A 25815-nucleotide genomic window follows, 5' to 3' on the forward strand; every position below is an offset into this window, starting at 1 on the left:
GTACCTCAATACTGTTCGATGAGCTTTGCCCTTTCTGTTGCTGTTCAAGGCAGCAAAGGCCCGTTTTATTTATATCGTCAAAAGCGATAACCTTCTCCCACCATCAAGGAAAACACGACCCACCCCCGGCTTTAAACTGTTGCTGTTCAAGGCAGCAAAGGCCGCCTGCTGGTCTAGAGCTATAATTAGCAAGCAAGGTACTACTTGAGTTCCTAAAAATAGCATCCACTGCAATAGACAGGTACTCTATTGCAACAGAATGTTATACCTCTAAAGCGCTTACAAAAACTGGTCTTAATATAATTTAGAGTCCCCAACCCACTTTTGCTCAAGGATCTTTTCCTTACTGATCCGAAAACTAAAAAAATCCTTTAGAAGCTGGGCTTGATCATTAAGCACTGTTATTCAAGTGGTTTTTTATGTATTAAAGTACTTAATTTGTATTGTTTGGAAATAATAAACCAGCAACTAATTTGATCTGTAAAAGGCTTATATCGACATCTGCAAGCGGCCATCTTTACGCGCTTCAAGAAGCAGACTGAAGGTATTTTGATTGAATAAAAAAGAGTTTTTTTTTTCCCTTTTTTGTGAGCACAGCTCATGTGGATCATATGACATCATAGTCTAAATATAAGGGAGAGAAATCTTCGGAAAACTATCAGAAATAATGAACATGCACTAATGAGGGTTATGATGTACAGGTTGGTTGTGGGTACTAGCTTGATCTACGAGTAGCGGGTAATTTGAGCTACACAATGGTGAATATAAGTTTGGTGGAGGAGGCGCTGTTTGTGGAGGCTGCGAGCTCAGGGGATGTCAACGAGCTCACTTTCCTCATTCCCTATCTAGTGCCCCCGCCTGGTGCAAATGATGAGGAGGAAGCTCACCGGGAGGCTCGAGTAGCTTGCGTGTACAGGGCATTGCAGTTGGCAGCTGAGCATGGGCATGCCGATGCGGTGCGGGTGATCATGTCGGATTTGCTCAAGCAAGCAGCCTGGGCCGAGGACAAGCTCTTGGATCCTTCTGATCATGCTGCAAAAGAAGGCATTTACAGGGAGAAGTGGGTCGGTGACAAGGTGCTACTGGATTATGGTGCTCCTCTAAAAGAATGCAGTTACAGGGAGAAGTGGCATTTCCATGGAATTAGAGCCACAGAATCACCACTTCACCTGGCTGTGAGAGAGGGCCACTTGGCCGTGGTCGAACAGATTGTCTCATACTTTAAAAGCCTCCGCCCAGACCGGCGCCCAGAGACATTTTGGTTCCAGGGCCTGGTAGAGTGGGCAATGCGGTGGGGCCGTGATCAAATCCTCCAATTCTTCCTCCACCACGTGGAAGACATGGTAAAGGGCTCTCCAGCCGGTGCTATTAAGCTGCCTACTTTGCATTTGGCGGCCCATCACAATCACCTCAAGGTGATGGAGTCTATGCTCCTAATCAAGCAGCAGTCTAACCAGCCGGCCGACACAGCCGCTTTTCGTCTTTTCAAATTTCCCTTTGAAAGCGCAACAGTCAATGGTCCTCACGGCCCTCCACGTTGCAGGTCACTCTGCGTCCGCACAAGTGATGGAAGCTCTCGTCCAAACCGCCCACATCGACGTCAACTGCAGGTCTTCCCCCGAGCTCTTCACACCCTTGCATGTTGCTGCCAGCTCTGGCAATTTAGATGTCGTTAAGCTCTTGCTTCACAAGAGGGAGCCTCTCTCATACATAAACTACAGCTCTGCAACGCCTGCTACTCCCTTGGATGGTTCTCGTGTCAGTCCATTAATGCCTACATCGACTGCAGCTCGAGCAGATGGCCCATGGAAAGTTGATATATGGGCTAGAGACTGCATGGGCCGAACTGCACTTCATTATGCTTCTCGACACGGCCATGAAGCTGTCGTCCAAGATCTCTTAGATTGCTTTTCTATGGACCCAACTCATGAGCACAAGCACCACACAGCCCAGATCAATATCGTAGGGATTGCAGATCATGACGGCCTGTCTGCTTTGCATATGGCAGCACGTTCAGGGCATGAAACAGTTCTAGAGAAGTTGCTAGCATTTACCTCTCAATATATAGGTGGCGATGCCCATGCACCGCATGTAATTTAAAAGCAGCGAACCAAGCATTCTCTGAATATCAAAAGGTGGGTCGAAAGCGAGTACTTGGGGATACCTGCAGACAGCCATAAATCCATTGCATATCATGGCCATCTGATTTATCATACGTTTCCGCGGCCAAAGTTGATGGATTCTTTGTTTTTCCATACCAAAGGTTTCACTCCTCTCCATTTTGCTGCGAGGTATGGCCATGAAGGCGCTTTTAGGAAACTGTTGGAGCTGGCCACGGAAGGAGGAGGAGGAACTGACCATTTGGAACTAGATGACGGAGGTTTCTCGGCTCATGATTGGATGGAGCTGGTGAGAGAATCAGATCAATACCACAACATTAATGAGTATAACTATAGCACAGGTACAGCTATCCCAGTTAATAGATTTATCAAGCGTTTCATGCAGGAGGTAATTAGAAAAGGGAGAGATATCAGAGAAACAACTCTCATGCAGAGGTTATCAGACCTGCGAGAGGAGAAGAAATCTATGAAGGAACTACGGCATGCTTGGGAGAGGGGATTCCGGCCTCGGATTACAGCAGGAGTCGTCAAGTGGCTGGAAGGTGTAGAAATTGGGAGAGTCACAGGGTATTGGCTGCAGCAGTGGGCTGGACGTCGGCAACGTAGTTCAGCGTCTAATTATAGTATTGTTCGGGGCTCTAAGCGGGAAGAAAACGAACTAGTGGTGAGCAGTTTGCTTGCAGTGCTTCAGGAGCTCGAAGCCACGAGATATTATGAGGAAGCAATCATTGTGTCGATAGAATCAGCAGCTGCTGCGGGATCTGCAGGCCGCTCCAATATTATGATCCGGAGTGGGGATCAGCGGTTGAGATCAGCAGATGAGGAGGCTTTCAGAGCTTTGAAAAGTGCCGTGAATGTGGGCAACTTTGAGACAGCGAAGGCAATTTTGCGGCAGGTGCCGGAAGTGGCCGCGAATGTGCGGATGCATGAGGTGATGAAACTGGCGCTGCAGCAAGTGAAGCCAAGCGAGCCGCAGATAGAGTTTTTGGTGGCACTGGTGACAAGAGAGTGCCTGTGGGATGCGTCCAATGTGCTGAGAGGGCTGCTGGCGGAACATCACTATCATATAGGCCAGCACAGAGGATTGGCGAAAGTGATCTTAGGGAGAGGGGAGGTGAAGAAGGGTTTGTACGAAGATAGGCAGGTCTACATGGACTACGCCAATGCACTATTGGTGGGGGCAGCGCTCATAGCAGGCGTGGCGTTTCAGGGTTGGCTCCAGCCTCCGCTGGGCTACAGCTATACACCATATATTGATGATGACATTATGCATGCAGACCAGGCGATGGCGTATGCAGAGGTGCATAAATGGGGCGTGCGCTGGTTCTGGCGCTTCAACAACGGCGCATTCTTCCTAGCCGTTGCCACCCTCATTACCGGAGCCAAGGGCGCTTCCGATGGCCAAGGAGCTAGACCTCGTCAGATCGCTGGATAAGGCCAAGCGTGCCGTGGCGCTAAGTGGCATGTTCTTGATCATGGCGGTGTCATCCTTCATGTTAGCATTCATCATGGCCCAGCTTGCCGTTCTGCCTCCTTTTCCTTCCGACCACCTTATGGCCCTCATTTCTGCTCTATTGGGTGGAGGCGTGCTATGCGGCCTTACATTGCTCTGGTTCGCTGCTAGCGTGTGGCCCCTTCTTCCATCCATAGCCTCATTCTATTTCCGCACTTGCACCCAATTTTGCCTCGACCACTGTTTGAATTTTTGCAGAAATCTACATAGATTTTGCTTAGGGTGCTTGCATAGATTTTGCTAAGGCTTGCCTAGATTTTGCAGAGATATGCCTAGAAAAGTTTATACATTCTCCTTTAGAAAGCATGAATGCTAGAGAGAACAATATCTAAATGTGATAAATCAAACTAGTATGTGACCTGCGCTTTCCTGCAGCAAAAATTGGCCTCCATTCTTGTAAGCACAATTCTTCCCTCCAAGCTGAAAATCTTTTTATGCCTTCTTTGTGTATCCAAATATGTTATACCAAGTATTCCATGCAACAAAATAAATCATTGTTGGAATATATCTCGCACTATGGGAAAATCATCCTCAAGATGGAGGGTTAGATACCTTTCAGCAAGTGCACGGGTTTCTTCATGGTTTGACACTAGAGCTTAAGACGCATCTCAAGACTCAAGATCCCAAAACGCTTGAGGAGGTCATAGTGCAAGCTCACATCCACGATGATCCTGATGATAAGACAGAACACAATAATCATGTGCCTCAGAATACAAATGGTAATACACATACAGAGCATGGGCACAATATAAAAAAAGTTTATATTAGCCAATTTAGAGGCGTCCAAGAAACCCAAGTGGTCTAGAGAGCCTCTCTCTACAGAAGGTGAAAAAAGAAAAGTTATGTTTTCAATGTTTAAGAAGTAGCCATGGAAAAAAGGATTGTCCCAAGGGGAAATCTGCTGGCCAAGGCAAGGAGAGAACAGTGCACATGGTGCAGATGTTGCCTCTTGATTCTTCCTCTCATTTCTCCAATGTGGAGGTAACACACACCGAGGTGGTGCATGAATGTTATATAATAGCTTGCATGTGGCAGCAGACCTTCGGTCCACATGAGGTGGTAAGTATGCATGGGTCTATTCAAGGGTACAAGGTGTGTATCTTGATAGATGACATTGCCTTGCACAATTTCATTAACTACGGTTAGTGAAACGGCTCAAGTTGTCCCAAACTCGGAGTTCCCACCGTTACAAGGTAGCAATGATGAACGGTCATGATGTCAAGGTGTGGAACACTCAAGTGAGAGTTGTACCTTAACAAATTCAAGGGCATGCCATATCCTTGGATTTTCACGTTATGGATATAGAGCAGGCAGATATGGTACTTGGTCGAGAATGGTTGCATAGCTTAGAAACCATCACTTAAGCGTAGCTATAAGCACAACAATCTGATGTTTGAATCCCATGGTGCATATGTGTTGTTATTATGAGAGAAGGATGTGCCTTTCTCACCACTCATATGTGGTAGCATGCGTATGTGCGTTGACTATCATGGTTTAAATGTGATAAACGGTTAAGAACGAATACCCATTATCATGAGTGGATGAGTTGTTTGACAAACTCATACCAAATACGAATTTGACTTGTTGATATACCCAAAATTGGGTTCCAAACAAGGTTTGGACATTACGAGTTTCTGGTTATGTCCTTTGGGTTGACCAATGTGCCCGCAACTTTCATGACGCTAATGGATAGTGTCTTGAGACCGTATTTGGGCAAGTTTGTTATCGTCTTTCTTGACGACATTCTTGTGTACATTGCCTCTGAAGAAGAGCAGTTGCAACATCTAAAGCAAGTGTTTAAATTGCTATGAGCAAACAAGTTATATGCCAAAGAGTCAAAGTGTGATTTTCTCAAGGAGGAAATTCACTATCTAGGGCATGTCATCAACTGATGGAATGCACATGGATCAATCCAAAGTGGATGTCATTCAGAGATGGCCTTCTCCTAGAAATCTAGAAGAGTTACATATTTTCTTGGGGTTTGCAGGTTTTTATCGAAGTTCATTAAAAACTATGCTCACATTGTTGTGCCGATGACGGGCCAACTTAAAGCAAAGGGGTAAACCTTTCAGTGGGGTGCCGCTCAGCAGCAAAGTTTTGATGCTCTCAAGGACACATTAGCTACAAGTCCTATTCTAGCTATTATGGATCCTTTGAAGCCGTTTGTGTTAGAAATGGATGCCAATAATCGTGCTATTGAAACAGTCTTTATGCACAGTAGTGTCTGCCTTGAAGACATGGAGGCATTATTTGTATGGATCTTAGTTTGAGATTGTGTTCGACCATGAAAGCATAAAATGGTATACTCAAAAAACTGCTTTGAAGGGTCTAAAGATCATGTGGGTTGAGATCCTTAAGAAGTATGACGCAAAGCTCCAGTACCATAAAGGACAATACAACGTGGTAGCTAACACTCTTAGTCGTATGCTTGAGATCGATTCTCTTCTATTCGCAAAAATTCAAAGTGGGTTTTTTGGATTCTTTTAAGGGAAAATATGAGCATGACCATGCATACTCCAAAGTGTGGAGCCATGTGAAGATGAGGGATCCTTCTCACTTTAATGTTGGTAGTGTATCGTTAACCTCCACACCCAGCTCTCCTATGTTAAGTGATGAACTGCAGAGATGGAAGAATTTTTCCATCGATAATGGGTACTTACTCCACAAGGGGAGAGTTTGTGTACCAACGGATGCGGACATTTGGTGCCAAATTCTTTATAAATGTCATGATGTTCCAAGTGTAGGGCACCTAGGCATTAAGAAGACTATGGTCTCGTAAGACGATAATTTTACTGGCTAGGTTTACACAGGTATGTCCAAGATTATGTCTTGCATTGCCAAAAATGTCAAGTTGATAAAGCAAAGTGCCTGAAGATAGGAGGTCTCTTGCATCCATTAGAGATTCCTAATGGTAAATGGAAAAGTATTTCTATGGATTTCATTGTGGGTGTACCAACCACTGTACGAGGTCATGACTCAGTATTGGTGGTCGTAGACCAATTGACTAAACTATGCAAGTTTATTCCAACCAAGTCAACAACTAATTAGACTCCAAAATTAGCTAAGTTATTTGTGGACAATCTGTACAAGTTGTATGAACTGCCAAGTAACATTGTGAGTGGTCATGATCCCACGTTTAATAGTCATTTATGGAGGGTTGTGTTTAAACGATTGGGTACACAACTCAACCTCAGTATAGCAGATCATCTTGGAACAGATGCTCAGACTGAAAGGGTCAATCAAGTGCTAGAGGATATGCTACAAGCATACGTTAGCAAGAAGTAATTAGACTGGGAAGAGTATCTACCTATTCTTGAGTTTTCTTACAACAATGCTAAACATGTAACGACGTGATTTAGTCCTTTCATGCTAATGTACGATTTTCAACCTGTGTCACCGGTTACAATGGGGTTGGCAACTGAAAAACTCCAACAGGTCAAGGATTTCATCCAAGACCATATGAAACTGGTGATGAAACTTGCTCATCGGATAGGAGGAAGAAATGGTTTGACCGTCATCTAAAGAACAAAGATATCAATGTTGGTGATAAATTCCTTATGTATGGAGTGCGTAACGAAAAGAAAAAGTTGAAATATGCGGGAAAAGGACCATATAGAGTATGTGAGATCACTCCACAAAGAACCATTCGTATGGAGACTCTTGATGTAGTTGAAACCATTGGATTCCTCAATGGGAGAAAATTTAAAAGATACTATGATCCTTTAAGCCAAGAGGAGTTGTGTGCCATCCATACAAAAAAGGCAGCCAAGGCACAAATAGAATTGAAGAAGATACAAGCTCAAGTTGAGACTAAGGAGCGACAACAACGTATAAAACGAAAACGAGAGGCTAACCTTGGAGTCACACATGCATTACACATTGAAATCGACGAGGATTGGTTGGACTCTGACACACCTCTACGATACCCTATTGATCTAAACAACACCTATGGAAAAGTGCTATATAACGCCTTATTGGACACGGGTGCTAAATATAATCTGCTATCATATGGGGTGTGGTGTCAGTTAGGGAAGCCACCTCTATCTGAGAGTATTATCCAAGTCAAGGGTGTCAACCACTATGAGAGATCGTGGTGTTTACCGCGGGCCATTACCGCAAAACAAGAGAGAGGAATTCAAAATGAGGAGAGAGAATCCTTTTGATGCTGAAGCGGCACTTTACCGCAAATATTACCGCGTAAATTTCCGCGATTATTGCCGCTCACATTACCGCTAAGACAGGCTGGACCCCCTTCCCCCTCCCTCTCCCGCGGGTTTCCATTTAAATCCAATCACTATGAGAGATCGTGGTGTTTACCGCGGGCCATTACCGCAAAACAAGAGAGAGGAATTCAAAATGAGGAGAGAGAATCGTTTTGATGCAGAAGCGGCACTTTACCGCACATATTACCGCGCAAATATCCGCGATTATTGCCGCAAACATTACCGCTAAGACAGGCTGGATCCCCTTCCCCCTCCCTCTCCCGCGGGTTTCCATTTAAATCCAATACAACTCCTACACTCTCCAGAATGCTTGCTCACTTCACTTAATCTCTCTTTCACTCTAAAAATTCTATACATAAATCATTGAACTCACAACAAAACCATTACAAATACTATTCATAAGCACATAACGAAACATTTGCAAATTAATCATATACTACACCAAGTGAAAGAATGGAGAGTTTTTTTAATTCTCATCTTGTATAAGATCTCTACAAGCACTACGATCCATATTTAGACCCATAGTATTCAAATCAATAAACAAATTTAGAGATTCTTCCTCCTCTCCATCACTTCCTGTAGAATCATCATCGCTTTCTCCCTCTTCCTCCTCCTCAAGATGACTATTTGCAAGGCTTGGCTGACCTTCTTCAACTTCTACTACATCTTCCTCTGCATCTTGTGGTGATGGTATGATGGGATCAATTACTGGCTCAATGTCCATCTCTGCAAAGATATATAGATCTACCCCGCGGCGTGATTGGAATGACATACCAAAGTCTTCTTTGAAATATACATGGCACATAAAAGACCTGTACGTCACACACTAAGAATAAGCTGATATACATAACTTAAATTTTAATTTAAGTTAATTGTACATAGCCTAAATTACTTGCTCGCAACTACTAGGATACACCAAGTTGTTAGTTTTTCCCCGATGGAATTGGGTGGAATCCACCATAATGAGCCCATTTTCATGTCTTTTGACCTCACCCGCAAACCATCGACACTCAAAGAGGATTTTGTGAAAAGATCTGAAATCCACTTTGATTATTCTCTCTATAGTACCACAATATCTAACCTCATCTGTTGTTGTGTCAAAGTTTCCCATCACGCCACAATCATTAGTGGTCCGACGCTCATCTATCTTGCGGGTGCGAAAATGTTGGCCTTCGGACCAAATGGAGTTGAAAATGAGACCCTACAATCACAATGTATAAGAGGTTACATCGCATTTCATTAAGTGATTTGCATACATGCATACATAACATATACACACTCACCTTGCGCAAGCATCCTCGCGCATACTCCCATTCTTTAGGGCTTATTCGTTCTCCTTGTGCTTTGGCATTGGTCATGGCATTATGGATCCACTCTACTTGAATCAAGTCAGGATATTTTGCAAGCTCTTTAGAAAAAGGAGGTGCACGTCTACCTCCATGGGACCTCTTCCATGCATCTCTATCCCTTTCTCTAGTTGCGCAGGCTTCCAAGTACATATTGACCCATTTGGTCATGATAGTGGCATTGAGTAAAGAGTAGTTGTTGACTATGGCATGAAACTCTCTATCCATGACCAAGAGTGAGCCTTTTCCACTGGGAATGGTTAAGTGCTTCCTAGGATCCTCTTCTTCACTCCGCAGACGAGGCAATGATGGATCCACTGTGATGAGATACTGTGAGACATACACAAATGCCTCTTGCACCACCCAACCTTGTGCCATGCTCGCCTGAAAACATTAAAACCACATATTTTTATTAGTAACTCCATAGGGTTTAAATGCTATCTATATTCACTACAAGAGGCTATTCATATTAGTGACGCTCACACAACGACGCTCAAAAAAAATTTCCCGTTTACTTGTAAATTTGCGACGCTCATAGCGACGCCGGCTGCGCTAAAAAAATAACAGAGAGCACCCAAAAACTCAGATCTTAGATCTGAGTTTTTCGGCGCCCTCAAGCAAGGAGCAGGTAACGCTCTCCCTCTCTCTCTCTCTCTCTCTCTCTTTCTTCTCCACACACACACACACACACACACACACACACACGAGGAGAGGAAGGAGAGCCAGGTATGCTCCTTCCCTCTCCTCACTCTCATGTTCCCTTCCCCTCTTTCTCTCTCCCTCTCTCTCTCTCTCTCTCACACACACACACACACACATAGTGTTTTTGAGAGAGAGAGAGAGAGAGAGAGAGAGAGAGAGAGAGAGAGAGAGAGAGAGAGTACAAACATAAACAAAAACGGACACACACACATAAACAAAGAATGCACACACACATTGAGAGAGGAAAAGAGAGAGAGAGAGAGCATGCATAAACAAAAAACGCACACATTGAGAGAGGAAAAGAGAGAGAGAACATGCATAAACAAAAAACGCACACATTGAGAGAGGAAAAGAGAGAGAAAACATGCATAAACAAAAAAACGCACACACATTGAGAGAGAAAGAGAGAGAAACTAATTTAACGTCGTAGGAAACTAATTAAAATTAAAAGACCTAAAGATCTAGCCGACGAGGAGTTGAACTCAAGACCTATTATTCAAGAGGGAAATGGCATAACCAATCTATCATACTTGGCATGGGTGATAGAAAGGTTATACCATTTATCTCTTTTTATTGGCACACACATCCACACACGCGCACACACACAAGAAGAAGAGAGTTATAACGTCGTAGGAAACTATCCTAAAAGACGTTAAAGATTAGGTTAGATGTAGACTTACGTTAAATTAGATTTAGGTTAAATTAAGTTAAATTAGATTTAGGTTTATTTAAGTTAAATTAGATTAGATTTAGGTTTATTTTTAATTAGATTTACGTTTATTTACGCTAGATTTAGATTTACGTTATATTAGATTAGATTTAGGTCTCCATAGACTGTGATGCCTTCATGAAGCGGGTGAAGAAAGCCCTCAATGGAATATAAGGGAATTGCTGCCTTCACTCATGGTGGGCTCCGTCGATCCAAAAGTACTGGTGAAATGTCTTCAGAAGATAGGGAAGAAGGTGGATCTTCAGGGCCGCAAGAGTCACTACATCCCCGACACAATGACCATCAAGACAACCTCTAGTCATTCAACAGCAACTTCAAAGTTAGTAACAAGAGCAAGAACGGTCTAAAGGGCCAATTGCTGTTGTCAGATGTGGATGGAGATGAGGCAGCATCACCGTCGGAAGTTAACTCTCACATCTTTAGTGATGAGAATGCCAACTCTTGCCGAGTTATGTGAAAAATTATGTGTTAAATCAGTTTTAAGGTTCTTATAATCCCTGTTAGTTTAGTTCTTTGTTTTTAATATAACATAATTTACGTTAGATTTAGATTTATGTTATATTAGATTAGACTTAGGTTTATTTAGGTTTACCCCCCCCCCCCCCCCCCCCCCCCCCCCCCCCCCCCACACACACACACACACACACACACACACACACACACACACAAGAAGAAGAGAGTTTTAACGTCGTAGGAAACTATCCCAAAAGACGTTAAAGATTAGGTTAGATGTAGACTTACGTTAAATTAGATTTAGGTTTATTTTTAGTTAGATTTACGTTTATTTAGATTTACGCTTATTTACGTTAGATCGAGTCCACGCAAGAATTACTTACGGTTTAGGGTTTAGAGTTAGACGAACAGTGAAAAGATCTACTGTGAAAAGATGTTAAGATGCTATGAAGTGCTACAGCTAGAGAAGAGGCAAAGGGGTTTTGTCCACTACATGCAGTATCATGTAGATGTGGGTCTGTAGATTTCTTGTACCCACAAATATAGGTATTGACCAATAAAGACGAGATTATAACCCGGTGGTTCTGATCTCTGTGCACCTCTAGACCGAGGTGTGCGGGGATTGGACATGACTAGAGAATGTGAGGTAAAGAGAGAGAGAGAGAGAGAGAGAGAGAGAGAGAGAGAGAGAGAGAGAGAGAGAGAGAGAGAGATAAGACGAAGAATGCCAATAGAATATTAAATTTGTTGTCCAGGTTATAAGATTTTTATCCTCATTATGAGTAGTGACGAGGATGTGGGACCGTCCAACCGAAACACCTATCTCTCAACGAGGGTCTTATGTCCTTGTAATCAATGCAAGCATGCTGTGCGACGGACAAGACGTGTTTCTTTGCAGCACGTTCGCGAATTTGGCGAGTTCGATCCATCTATTATAGATCGAGTTGTTGCCAATTATAACTCGTCGGACTCTGACGCTGGCCAACAAGCAGCAATCTTGCAACCGATAGACGTGTTTGCAGGCGCTTTGGTCAAGCAGCATATGTGAGGCCACAAGATGTAGCCTCTGACAGCTCGGGGGATGATCATGCAGAGCACATTCCCAACGAGGCAATGTTTGAGCCCGAGATTGATGAAATGATCGAGACGATCATGGATTCAGAAAGGCTTATCTATGATGATATGAAAAGTGAAGCCGATACGCCATTGTATAATGGAGCACGTATGTCTAGATTGAAAGCACTCCTGGTTCTTCTCAACATGCAGGCAAAGTTTGGATGGAGTGACACTAGCGTCACAACGCTTTTCAGGTGATCTATTACAATTAGTTTACTTTAATAAAACTCTAAATGTATAATGATCTGATAGATTTTTACACGACTGTATCGTATTTTTATGTTGTGTAGATTGCTTAAAGAGCACATACTACCAGCTGACAATGTGATGCCAGATTCCCGAGATGAAGCAAGAAAGATTTTGCGAAACTTGGGGATGGATTACAATTCTATCCACGCTTGTCCTAATGACTGCATTCTTTTTAGAGGGGAATACATAGACATGGAGAAGTGTCCGAAATGTGATTCCGAAAGATATCGAGTAGATCTCCACGGGACAAAAATTCCACAAAAGGTTTTGCGACATTTTCCTCTGCTTCCTCGCATCAAGCATTTCTTCGAATGTAAGTTCATGGCCGCCCTAGCATCATGGCATGAGGAGAATAAATCTTCGGATGGTGTGCTACGAATTCCTGCAGATTGCGCAGCCTGGAAACATATAGATGGAACATGGTCGGATTTTGCCAGGGAAGCTCGAAATTTGCGCTTAGGCCTGGCTATGGATGGCGTAAATCCATTTGGTCAAAGATCAACATCTTACAGTGTATGGCCCGTTGTCATCGTCAACTACAACATTCCCCCGTGGTTGACTACGAAGAAGGGGCACCTATGGCTAAGCTTGATTGTGCCAGGGCGATATAAAGTGGAGAATATGGATGTGTATCTTCGTCCACTATTGGAAGAGCTACAACAATTGTGGATTGGCATAGAGGTGGTGGATATGAGCCGACACACAGGACGATGGAATGCTTTGATCAGAGGCATTCTAATGTGGACCATGCATGACTATCCCGGGCTAACAAAATGCTCAGGTGATCTATTGACACTCCTCACTCAGACACTGTAAATCTTGTTTTTTCCCATAGTTGATCTATTATCATGTGTATACATGCAGGGATTCAAACAAGCGGATACAGAGCATGTGCCACATGTGGACCTAGACTGAATGCACGTAGGGCGCCCTCACTGAAGAAGCAAATCTACGAAGGTCATCAAGCGTATCTTCCAGACAATCATGTGTTACGCGACGGATTTTTGGGAAGAGAGTCACCAAGGATGTCTGCACAAGCATGGTTAGAGCAGAAGGAGATGTGCGATGACGAATTGCCTCCAGGGATGAAGAGAATACCAACATTCATGAGCCTAAGATGGCTGCACAACCAATTGAAAAGCGCACAACAATGCGGTGACGAAGTGACTGAGGAAGAGTGGGAGTACTCTCGGGGTTGCGCGACCAAGGTAAGTTTGCAATGTACGACTAGCTAGTGACTTTATTTCTAAACGTTTGAACGGCCACTCATAATCTTTGTTTGTTGTAGTATAAGTCATACACAGCAGCATGGTGTAAAGGTCGACATTTTAGGGTGGAACGAATCGACAAAAAGCGTTTTACTCAAGATTGTGGAATCATGGCAAAATTTGAACAGTCTAGTCGACGACGTTCCTCTGATGCAGATCCTGTGGTGGCGGAACTCACTTACTTCGGCACGCTGCAAGAGATTTTGAGGATCGATTACAGAGGATTTTTTGTCGACTTGTTCGACGTGCAATGGTTCAAGATAATCATGGAGGGTCGCAACGCTACTGTGCGTAGAGGAGAGTCTGGTTTTCTTGAGGTGGATTCTACTAAGAAATGGACTGACCTAAGAGACACTTTCGTACTACCCGAGCATTGTGAACAAGTAAGTATATAAATAGTTAACATCCCCCTTTTACAAGTTATGTGCTTGAAAGCTCTCATGTAAGTTATGTGGCTCTGGCAGGTAATATTTCATCCTACAAAGTCTACATCAAACTGGTGGTACGTCATAGAGGTAGCCCCTCGTAGTGCAAGGACGTATGAAGGCTACCATGTGCCAATCACAACGGCATCAATGGAGGAGATCAGATAAGATGCTCAATCAGAAGCCGCTGCGGTGGTGCCAGACGAGCATCAAGATGCTACTACTCTATATGGGGTGCATGCAGAGGAGCTACAAAATGAAACAGAGGATATGTGTTTAAACGGAGAGCTCTATATAGATATAGGAAGTTATGCTGAGTTATGCGAGGATGAGAGAGAGATCTCTTAAAGCCACAAATATTGTATTTGAACAATTTTGCTCCGTGTTGTAAAAGCTCTGGCTCTCTAAGTACCTTCCATGGTGTATAACGCTCTTTTCTACTCGCGCTCACATCTTTTGATTGAAAATTCTGAGTTTTTGACTTGCCTCTTATATCACTCAATTCATTGCATCATTGTATTTATATGCGTCATTACGTCATTGTATTTAATGGTCTTTGCGTCATTGTCTACTCTATTCATTCAATATTAAGTTTAAATATTCGTGTGTTTAATGCAGGTATGGATGATGAGGAGTTTCTTTCTTCTTTGTCACCGCAGTAGAGACAGTCGTACGTGGAGCGTCATCGCTCTGGCGCATCATCGCGCGTTCCTACTCTATCCGCATCTCCCTCTCTTTCGGAGCATTCGGCGCGCTCCGAAGCTTCGGCGTCGACGAGACGAGCTTCACACTCGTCTAGACACCGGTGCTCTAGTGGTGGCGGTGGCGGTTGTTGTGGGGATTCCGCCACCGATGCCTCCACACCGCCTCGTGTTCGACGAGGCTCTTTACCCTCCCCTTCTTTGCCCGCCCCCACACAAGCCACAGCATCGCCATCTACGCCAGGTTTTGCACGGATGACTGTTCCTAGCAGCTACACACCTCTACCTAATCCGCCAGGAGCCACCCCACTCGACACTCCTCGCTTCGGGGCCCAGACGCCGATGGAGACACCTGACGTCCGTACCCCCATCGACACGCCGCTAGAGACCCCTACCGGGACACCCAGGTTCATGCGTCACCGGCCAGAGGGCTTGCCTTACTCCGTCGACTTCAGCAGTGGCATCATCATGGATGATGACGGCAAGAAGGTGATCTCGCGCATGCGTGGTCTTTGCTCTCAGCTGTTTAGACACTACATACTAAACAAATGGAGTGAAGTACCAAGTGATTTAAAAAACAGAGTCATCAGTATACTTCATGATGAGTTTCTCGTTCCAACACGAGATCAGCGCTTCAATGAAGACCTGATGAAGATTCGAATGCGCGAATACTGCAAACACAAGCGTTCCGAAGTGCAAAAAGCAATCAAGCATGGGTGGAACAGGCCAGATTGGCTGGCTAAAGAAGATTGGAAGAATGCGAAGAAAGCAGCGCGCGAGAATCCCGACAAGTGGAAGCAACAAAAGGATGCAGCCAGAGCGCGAGTAGAGGCAGGGAGCTCGCACCACTTGGGGAGCGGTGGATGGGTATCATTTGAGGCCGATTTGGTAAGTGTTTTCGCATTGCTCTTTATGTTCGATAGTTTAGGGTTTATGAGTTTTTTAATTCTAACATAATGAAATCTTTGTATGTTTTGACAGTGGTCGATGACAGGACGTGATCCCACCCCGTGTTGAGCTTATATGTGAAGCTACTCAATATATGGCTTCTCTATATATGGCACCCAGGTCCCCTCTATATATACATCATCTCATGTGTGTATTCTACACACTTTGGGGTTCTACTTCTGTGTTCTCTCCTTCTCTCAACATGGTATCAGAGCAGTACGTTTTTGTTTTCGATTTTTCTCCTAATCAAAAATGTTGAGAGAAGGAGAGAACACAGAAGTAGAACCCCAAAGTGTGTAGAATACACACATGAGATGATGTATATATAGAGGGGACCTGGGTGCCATATATAGAGAAACCATATATTGAGTAGCTTCACATATAAGCTCAACACCCCCGCTCAAATAAGGGTCCCTAACTGTGGATGAAAAAACCCTTGGGGGATCAAGGGAAACACCCACAGCTCTATATACACCCACCGTTATATTATAAAAATCATTAAATATACAAATGTTTACGAGGAGCTACATCACTCCTTTTACAATGAATGTTTTATGAGGAGTTACATTACTCCTATCCTATCAAATACAATAATGAATACAAAGGTTCAATAAAGAGGTATAAAAGCTATCGATTAGCTTGTAATCAAAAGTGTCTCCGTGAATCTGCTGTGTAGCTTGTCATCAATATCGCATCACCAAACATGTCTTCATGTTGTCATCAATATGGCATCACCAAACATATCTTCATAAATCTTTTATTGTCACCAAGTTTGTCTTCATAAAATCAATTCTTTGATCAATCCTACATAGATCATAGACTCCAAAAAAAAACATGTCATGAAAATTATTAGCATCGTTAATGAAATAATTACGTTCACAATGTCATAAGAGATGGTTCGCGACGCCACTCTTTTGACGACATATATACGCACGACAACATATGGTACATAAAGTATAAACGTAAAAGTACAAAATGTGTGATTACGTGATACAAATGATATGTGTATATACTACATAAAACAACATTTATCAATGTAGTGATCAATGAATACCATCAAAGTATTAACAAAATATCATCATTATATCAATAAAAATGAATAAATGACCATGGTATCAACGAAACAACATCATGGCATCACCGAGAATAACCATGGTATCAACGAAACAACATCATGGCATCACCGAGAATAACCATGGTATCAACGAAACAACATCATGGCATCACCGAGAATAACCATGTATCAACGAAACATCATCATGGCATCACCGAGAATAACCATGGTATCAACGAAACAACATCATGGTATCACCGAGAATAACCATGGTATCAACAAAACATCATCATGGTATCAACAAAAATCACCATGGAATCAACGAAACAACATCATGGCATCACCGAGAATAACCATGGTATCAACGAAACATCATCATGGCATCACCGAGAATAACCATGGTATCAATGACATATCATCATGGTATCAACGAAAATCACCATGACCAAAGTATTAACAAAACATCATCATGGTACCATCAAAATCACTATGGTATCAATGAGAATTATCAATAAAACGACGTAAACTATATCTCTAAAAGAATAATTATACGAGAATCAATGAACGAGTATATCATATAACAAAAGATCATGTACCAACAGTAGCTCGATAGAATTTGGACGATCATCAACGGCTCGACTGAATCGGAACGATGTGTAACTGGCTTCTGCAGCAAAGTTACGTCAGTAACAAATATATAATTGATGAAGAAAAATATAATTGAGAAGTTTTCAATTATGAGAAAAATCAAAAGCAAAAAGTAAAATTTTGATTTTCAAACATATTCGCAGTCCGCGAACGATAACTCAAAATCGGTGCAGAATTTAGAGAAACTTTCTTCTGCAAAGTTATAGACCACATCGATTCCGGTCTCCCATAGCGGATAGTTTCTTCTGCAAAGTTGTAGAACACATCGATTCCGGTCTCTCACGCGGGTAGTTTGTGCAAAATCGTTTTCAATAAGCAGAAAAATAAAAAACAAAAAAACGGAAATTGCTTTTTATGTATGTACGCAGTCCGCGAACGATAACTCAAGATCGGTGCAGAATTTGAAAACACTTCCTTCTGCAAAGTTGTAGACCACATCGATTCCGGTCTCCTTGAAGGGTAGTTTTTGCAAAATCGTTTTCAATTAGCCAAAAAAAAATCAAAAAACAAAAAGCGAAAGTTGCTTTTCAAGTATGTACGCAGTCCGTGAACGATAACTCAAAATCGGTGCAGAATTTGAAAACACTTTCTTCTGTAAAGTTGTAGACCACATCGATTCCCGTCTCCCATGCGGGTAGTTTCTACAAAATCGTTTTCAATTAGCAGAAAAATCAAAAACAAAAAGCAAAAGTTGCTTTTCAGGTATGTACGCAGTCCGCGAACGATAACTCAAAATCGGTGCAGAATTTGAAGAAACTTCCTTCTGCAAAGTTGTAGACCACATCGATTCCGATCTCCCTCGCGAGTAGTTTCTACAAAATCGTTTTTAATTAGCACAAAAATCAAAAACAAAAAGCGGAAGTTGCTTTTCAGGTATGTACGCAGTCCGCGAACGATAACTCAAAATCGGTGCAGAATTTGAAAAAACTTCCTTCTGCAAAGTTGTAGACCACATCGATTCCGGTCTCTTACGCGGGTAGTTTCTGCAAAATCGTTTCCAATTAGCACAAAAATAAAAAACAAAACGCGAAAGCTGTTTTTCAGGTATGTATGCAGTCCGCGAACGATAACTCAAAATCGGTGCAGAATTTGAAGAAACTTCCTTCTACAAAGTTGTAGAGCACATCGATTCCGATCTCTCATGCGAGTAGTTTCTGCAAAATCGATTTTGATTAGGAGAAAAATCGAAAACAAAAACGTACTGCTCTGATACCATGTTGAGAGAAGGAGAGAACACAGAAGTAGAACCCCAAAGTGTGTAGAATACACACATGAGATGATGTATATATAGAGGGGACCTGGGTGCCATATATAGAGAAGCCATATATTGAGTAGCTTCACATATAAGCTCAACACACCGTACGAGCGTGAGTACGCAGGTAGGAAGGGCTTAAACGCCCTGATGGACATTTTCAGTTCTCGCAGCGGCATGGTTAGTATTAGGGTTTACTCTTTTCTATTTTTTGTATTGTTTTATAAATGCCGTTATATGTTTATACTTACTGAAAGCTGTCTTATTGTCTTTTTTTGCACGATCCGATAGATACGCCGCTTGGACGCGATGAGACGTCTGACTAGACGACGTCAGTTTAGCCGTAGCTAGATAGCATTAGTTTAGGGTTTCTCATAGCTTATGTATCATGAGACGGATTTTATACGTCTTTTTGAACCATGTATATTATTACATTTATCACCGCAGTTCATTTTGCCAATCAATTCTTTATGCCTATGATGTTGTACAATTGTCATTATTACATTTGCCAATCAATTCATTTTGCCTATGATGTGTACAATTGTCAATTTTACGCTTGTCAATTTTGCAAACAATGCGTCTTGTGGGTGACTATTTTGGGTCTATTATCTACCCTTGCACTTTTTTTAAAAAGTGAATCAAGTACAATATGCTTGATGGGTGGTAGGGCATTCAATGCCCTGTCACCAAATTTTTTTTCTCTCGGACGTCGCTATAACCGTCGCTATTTATGGCTTTGTAGCGTCGCTATGAGCGTCGCTATAGACTTCTGTGTAAACGTCGCTATAACCGTCGCTATGAGCGTTGCTATATAGTGACGCTCATAGCGACGCATATAGCGACGCCTATAGCGTCGCATATAGCGATGCTCTCGTAGCGACGGTTTTAGCGACGCCGGGGGTTATAAAAACCCAGTGTATTTCCGTCGCTAACAGTGTCACAAGAGCACACAACCTCTTCTAGTGATTGTATTTATTTTGCATACCTCCGGTTGTGACCTCAATCTAACAAAATCCTTTAAAGTCTTCAAGAATCTCTCCAAGAAGAACATCCATCTAGAGTGAACCACCCCACAAATGGCAATCTCCTCAACAAGGTGAAGCAATAGGTGTATTTGGCTAACAAGGATTGTACGTGGGAATGCATCCTCAACAGCACACACTACCTCTACTGCTAGCTGATGGGCTACTGGTATGGCTTCTACTTCTATCTCCTTGGAGCTCACAAATCTACAGGGCAAACGCTATATAGTAGATGAAAAAAAATTCCAAAGTTCATGCATGCACAACATGATATAGTACTTTAAAAAAACCCATTACCTCACTATCTCACCCACTTTGAATATTGCAGCCTTCACCTTAGTGTCCCCATAACCACGAATAGTTATGGGAAGTACAAACTACAAGCAATAAAACATCGTAGTGAATGTCAACCTATATATAAGGACACATAGACACCACAAATTGTTCTACTCTTACCTGAAGGATTTTATGCCAATCATGGGATTTCAATCCATACAATTGAGTGGAGCCACCCTTTTTGGTTTTTGTGAAAGCACCTTTGAGTGACCGCATATATCCCGTTGGAGTTCTGATGGATGCAATAACTTGCTTTGTCCGCTCTTGGTCTGCCTTAGACATTATCCACGGTGCTTTTGGGAGAATCATCTTTCCCCGCTCCCCCATGCGGGGCGTGGCTGAAGGGGGGAGACTTCTAATGGCTCTTAAATCTTCCCTAGCACCCAATGAATCCTTCTTGCCAATTATGTGATCCCATATAGCTTGCCCAACATTTTTGAATACATGCATAGGGTCCAATAAGTACTGAATTTTCAACGAAGCCCAATAGGGGAGCGACAAGAAGATTGAGTACCTCGACATACCCTTTGGCAACCCATTGGGAGGCGGTGAGGTACCATGATGCTCCTCCCAATGCTTCGCCCAATCAGCCATGTTCCAATGGAACGGCTGCACTCCATTGATAGGGGGAGCATATCTACGATGTGAAGGAGGTAGGAAGCGATGGTTGTTGGGATAGATCACCTTCCCAAGAAGAGGAGGTCTCTCTGTCACAAGGGAAGGGCCACAAGTGGGACATGCACTATGTCCAGATGTTGCCAATCCTGCCAAGAGGTAAACAAACGTTACACATGAGATGATAAACCTAAAGCAAAGAGTACAATTAACATGTGCATACTTACCAGATACCTCTCCAAATCCTGGGTAATCATGCATGGTCCACATGAGGATGCACTTGATGACGGCATTGCGACCTCGTGGTGGCCATGAAATGTCAATGACATCTATGCCTCTCCATAGTTCTTGAAGCTCATCAATAAGAGGCTGCAGATATACATCCATGTTTTTTACCTTGTGCTTTCCTGGAATGAGAAGTGATAGTAAAATGTTTCCCTTTTTTGTTGCCTCCCAAGGCAGAATATTGTAGTTTACAACAACCACCGGCCAAGTGCTCCATGAAGTAGAGCGGTGCCCAAATGGATTCACTCCATCACTAGCTAGCCCAATCCTCAAGTGACGAGGCTCATCCCTAAACTCTGGCCATGTGTCCTCTATGTGCTTCCACGCTGGTGAGTTAGCTGGCACTCTCATAATACCATCTGTGAAGCGGTTTTTTACATGCCAACTCAAAAGCTCGCTCGTACCCTTCGATCTAAACATGTGTTGGATGCGAAGGATGAGTGGAAAATGCCTTAAAACTTTACGTGGAATTCTGTTGCTCTGCATTCCTTCTTTGAACCTAGGCTCCCCGCACGATGGACATGTGTCACAATCAGCATGCTCATTACGAAAGAGCACACAATCGTTCACGCAAGCATGAATGCGATCATAACCCATCCCTAATGCAGTCACCACTTCGCGGGATTTTCGTCTGTTCTCTGGCATGTGATTGCCAACTGGCAGCATCTTTCCTAGCAACCTATCACAAGAAGAAAGTACATTAGAAGCTAATTTATGCACTCCACAAGCATCCTTCACAATCTGTAAACATACCTCAAACGTGCGTCGACACTAGCATTGCTCCATCCAAACATCGCCTGAAGGTTAAGGACTTTGAGAGAAGCCCTTAAAATGGAGTAAGAGCATCTATCATATAGTGCGGTGTGTGCCGAATCGAGTAGCTCACTCCTCATTCGCTCGGAAGCTTCTTCACATGCACACTCTGGTTCATGCTCCTCCTCTCGTGCAAAGAGATCCTCAACCATTCTATGCAAATGGTCGTCTTCTGCATCCACGTAAGGAGATGGGATGTGGTCACTCGGATAAGAGGGAGCAGCAGTACTTGGCTGATTTGATGTGCTTCCTCCCTCTCTAATGGATTCCTGGCGCATGCGCTCTTCCACCCTCCTTTCCCCTCCTTCACCAACCACACACCAATGTGGGGTGACGTCAATAGCCGCAACAATTCGGGGATCGTTTGTTTCCATCCGTGCACGCTTGCAAGGATCGTCCCATAGTCCATAATCTTCTACATGGCTCAAGCATATCCGTCGAAGTTGAGCAATGGCGCATTTGCACCGCACGCATGGGCATGGTAATCGCTCGGCCAACCACCGTGATCTATCCGGTTCAGTGGACGGGCCAAAATCATCCCAAGCAACCTACATGAATAAATTACATACACTAATTAAAATCAACTTACCAAAGAATGTTAATAAAATATCAGTAAAAAGTAAAAATTAAACTTTTAGGTAAAAATGTGATTTTCAAAGTACTAGGAATACTTTCATTTTATATATATTTTATAAAAAACATAGTACCAATAGATTTTGAGGATCAATAGTAATAATGTCAAAACGTGGCCATCTGTTTATATGGCCCGAATTTGCACCGCGGTAATAGACGCGGTAAGCCCCGCGGTAATACTCACGGTAATAGGAGCGGGAAATAAAATTTTAAATTTTTTTATAAATAGGGGCACCCGCATGCCCCGCGAAGTTCAAAGCCCTAAAATTCGAATTTCATCGTCTTCTCCACAGAAGCCGAGAGCACGAACCTCACATCCTTGAGCTCTTCCTCCATCTCTACTCTTCTACTCTCCACCATCTCTACTCTTCCACTCTCCTACCCTCTCCCAACAAGCGCTTCAATTCCATGTAAGTTCTGTTGTTATGTTTTTTGAGTTTTTCACACGCATACACACACATGCATACACACACAGGCATACACACATGCATACACTCATACACACGCATGCACACACATGCATACACATGCATACACACACACACTAATTACACACATTAATTAGTGCATGTGTACCTTCTTTACACACTAATTACACACACTAATTAGTGTATGTGTACGTTCTTTACACACTAATTACACACACTAATTAATGTGTGCATTATTCTAATGCACACACTAATTAGTGTAAGTAAAGACACACCAAAACTTAAATTTGTTAATTATTAGTTACTTACAAAATCTAAACTTGTTAGATTTTATTACTTGCATAACCTAATATGTTAAATTTGGGATTGGCCATGCACACACTAATTAGTGTGTGTTAACACACACTAATTAGTGTGTGCATTGACCAATGTGATTGGTCAATACACACACTAATTAGTGTGTGCATTGGCCAATGTGATTGGTCAATGCACACACTAATTAGTGTGTGATTAGTGTGTGCATTGGCCAATGTGATTGGTCAATGCACACACTAATTAGTGCTCATTAACACACACTAATTTGTGTGTTATTAGTGTGTGCATTGGCCAATGTGATTGGTCAATGCACACACTAATTAATGCTCATTAACACACACTAATTTGTGTGTGCATTGACCAATGTGATTGGTCAATGTACACACTAATTAGTGTGTGCATTGGCCAATGTGATTGGTCAATGCACACACTAATTAGTGTGTTACTAGTGTGTGCATTGGCCAATGTGATTGGTCAATGCACACACTAATTAGTGTGTTATTAGTGTGCGCATTGGCCAATGGGGTTGGCCAATTCACACACTAATTAGTGTGTGATTAGTGTGTGCATTGACCAATGTGATTGGTCAATGTACACACTAATTAGTGTGCTATTAGTGTGTGCATTGGCCAATGTGATTGGTCAATGCACACACTAATTAGTGCTCATTAACACACACTATGTGTGTGATTAGTGTGTGCATTGACCAATGTGATTGGTCAATGTACACACTAATTAGTGTGCTATTAGTGTGTGTATTGACCAATGTGATTGGTCAATGCACACATTAATTAGTTTTGGATTAGTGTGTGCATTGGTCAATTGGATTGACCAATACACACATTATTTAGTGTATGTGATTAGTGTGTGCATTGGCCAATGTGCATTAGTGTGTGCACAAGCCAATTACACAAGCCAATGCACACACTAATTAGTGTATGTTAACACACACTAATTAGTGTGTGCACAAGCCAATTATTCACGCCAATGCATACACTAATTAGTGTGTGCACAAACTAATGCACACACTAATTAGTGTGTTTTAACACACACTTATTAGTGTGTGCACACACTAATTAGTGTGTGCACAAGCCAATTACACAAGCCAATGCACACACTAATTAGTGTGTGCACAAGCCAATTACACAAGACAATGCACACACTAATTAGTGTGTGCACAAGCCAATTAAACAAGCCAACACTAAAACACACACTAATTATGTTAAATTAAACAACAATCGACACAAAAATAGAAACATACCTCCATGATTAAGTCGTAGGTGACGTATTAGGCCCCAATGACCGTCCAAGTGATCACGCAATCGATCACACTAATCATAAACACAATAATCTCTTATTAGTCAATACACACACTAATATCTTATTAGCACTCGAGGCTTTGCAAGACTCTTTTATAGGTTGTAGACACACATTGGATTCTTTCAACATTGGACACTATAGAGAATCCAATGTTACAAAATCCAATGTTTGAAAAAAATCAATGTGTAAATTTTTAATCATATATTCAAATTTTATACCTTAGTTTAATCTTTGTCGTAATAAATGCAGACCATGTCTTCTTCTTCCACACCACGCTTTTGCACTATTGAGGATTTCATGGCAGACGGGATGTCATATCCCGACGCTCTCTCTGCCTATCATTCACAGCCGTCGCGTCAGCAGTCATCATCAGGGTTCGGCTGGTTTCGGGACGCTCTAGGTGGGTCCACTGCCATACATGTGACCGATCCAGATGTGGAGAGGGCATTGCGTCTTCGGGCTGAGTGGTTAGGTTCATAGCAGACCCTTACACAGCGCTATTCATCGACGCAGCTAGCAGCTTTTGGATTATAAGAGGTCTCTACTCCGACTGGTGGCACTCCATACCTGCAGAGTTTTCCAGCTACAGCTCCAGTCTTAACTTTTCCTTCACAGGGTCCGACGCCCCAGGGTCCGACGCCACGGGCGTCCACCTATCCATCACCTATCCCACCTTCTGTCCCAGATTCACGTCGGCGCTCTTCTGGCAGTCAGCGTCAGGGCAGCTCGCGCGCTAGCGCCGGTCAATCTCTACGAGGGAGCGGAGCTAGTTGTTGTTTTGGGGGAGGGGGGGAAGTACTACAGATTCTCCTCCACAGTCACCGCTCCCTGCTCCAGCAGAAGATGAGGACCATGACATGCCTTCACCAGATGCTCGCGGGTTATACTACCAGGTTCATAGAGGAGGTATGGTGGATCTCGGGACAGCACAGGGTAGGAGATTCCGCACACACGTCAACCAATTAATCCACTCCACATATATCAATTGTTTTCTTAAATTTGATCAGCAAGATCCCTACAACCTCACATATATAGAGATAACCATGCACATGCGTTTCCCCAACCCTGAGGGGCAACAATTCTCAAGGCAATGGTTACAAGAGCATGTCAAAACATTTCTGAAGAACAAAAAATCTAGTGTGAGGAGAGTGGCAAAGAAGACAATGGAGTCTCCAGAGCATAGCTATCGGCCAGGAAATGTCCATGATGTGGAGTGGGAGACCGCTATGGGCGAGAAAGAGGACGAAAGGGCAACCGATGCGAGGATGTATACGTGTCAAGTTGAGGCCAGATCCCATCA

At 42.9% G+C, this 25815-nt stretch overlaps 1 protein-coding gene across 1 annotated transcript; it reads left to right on the forward strand.

Annotated features, from left to right (window-relative positions):
- Positions 1-244: 244 nt before the first annotated feature.
- Positions 245-4070, forward strand: LOC147438984 (uncharacterized). Its single transcript, XM_086484232.1, has 2 exons — positions 245-544; positions 702-4070. Exon 2 carries the CDS (start codon positions 2236-2238, stop codon positions 3553-3555), a length of 1320 nt encoding a protein of 439 aa, XP_086340358.1. The 5' UTR covers positions 245-544; positions 702-2235; the 3' UTR covers positions 3556-4070.
- Positions 4071-25815: the final 21745 nt, after the last annotated feature.

The sequence above is a fragment of the Adiantum capillus-veneris genome, chromosome 16 (genome assembly GCF_014529385.1).
Source record: "Adiantum capillus-veneris isolate H3 chromosome 16, ASM1452938v2, whole genome shotgun sequence".
Classification (NCBI taxonomy): domain Eukaryota; kingdom Viridiplantae; phylum Streptophyta; class Polypodiopsida; order Polypodiales; family Pteridaceae; genus Adiantum; species Adiantum capillus-veneris.

Excerpts from the sequence above, each read along its gene's own strand:
- LOC147438984 (XM_086484232.1), top strand. The coding sequence starts at position 2,236 with ATGGATTCTTTGTTTTTCCATACCAAAGGTTTCACTCCTCTCCATTTT.